We start from the raw sequence: 750 nt of genomic DNA on the forward strand, positions 1-750 counted from the left end.
GGCCTGCAGAGCGGTGAAGCGGTTCTGCAAGGGCACCTCAGGCTTCGGGGGAAGTCTCTTCCTCCTGCTGGTCCTTGCCTTTGCAACTGTCCATTCTTCTGCATTATTGCCCCCCCCGCTCCCCTCTGTGTGTGCCAGTGGAGGAGTTTTTGGCTGTTTGACCGTGGGCTGTGGGTCCGCTGCAGACTGTGCTTGGAACCAGCTATCTAGCTCCTTCTCTGCCTCCCTGATGTTACGCAGCCTTCTCACCGCCTCCTGCAGCTCAGCCACCTGCTGCAGGAGGTCACCCACCTGGGCACACCTATAAACATGGTTATCAAGACCACTGTTGACAACATCATTTTCCTATAAAGATGAAATGTGTAAGTGCTATTTTGTCTTATAAACATTTAGAAATTACCATGTCTTAGGTAGAAATTAAAAAATAATTTGGTCTCAAAATTACACAGCATTTTTCTGACATTCTCATGTTAAATCCCATCTGCAGTCAAGAACCTACAGAAAAAAAAAAATCACACTCAAAAAGGATATTCAACCATAGCTTGTATTCCATTTCTCTTGAATATAACAATGCGCTGAACTTTTCCAACAGGGTTGCACACAGTATACAAGACATCCTAAGGAAGAAGAAAAAAATATTTTAGTCAGATGTGAAATTTCGAACACTTTAGGTCCACAGAACATTTTCTTGCATTGGCATTTAAATGCCAAAGAGCAAAGAAAAGGCTTGTTAACTTTTCATTTATAATT

General features: G+C 42.9%; 1 protein-coding gene across 1 annotated transcript in view; it reads right to left on the reverse strand.

Moving 5' to 3' along the window:
* HNRNPLL (heterogeneous nuclear ribonucleoprotein L-like) overlaps positions 1–750 on the reverse strand; it is a 23,539-nt gene that overhangs the window by 16,989 nt on the left and 5,800 nt on the right. Inside the window, exon 3 of the mRNA XM_009333716.1 lies at positions 532–617. Within this exon, the coding sequence (XP_009331991.1) occupies positions 532–617 (86 nt within the window). The remainder of the gene's footprint in view (positions 1–531; positions 618–750) is intronic.

This window comes from Pygoscelis adeliae, unplaced genomic scaffold (assembly GCF_000699105.1).
Source record: "Pygoscelis adeliae isolate BGI_AS28 unplaced genomic scaffold, ASM69910v1 Scaffold621, whole genome shotgun sequence".
NCBI lineage: Eukaryota > Metazoa > Chordata > Aves > Sphenisciformes > Spheniscidae > Pygoscelis > Pygoscelis adeliae.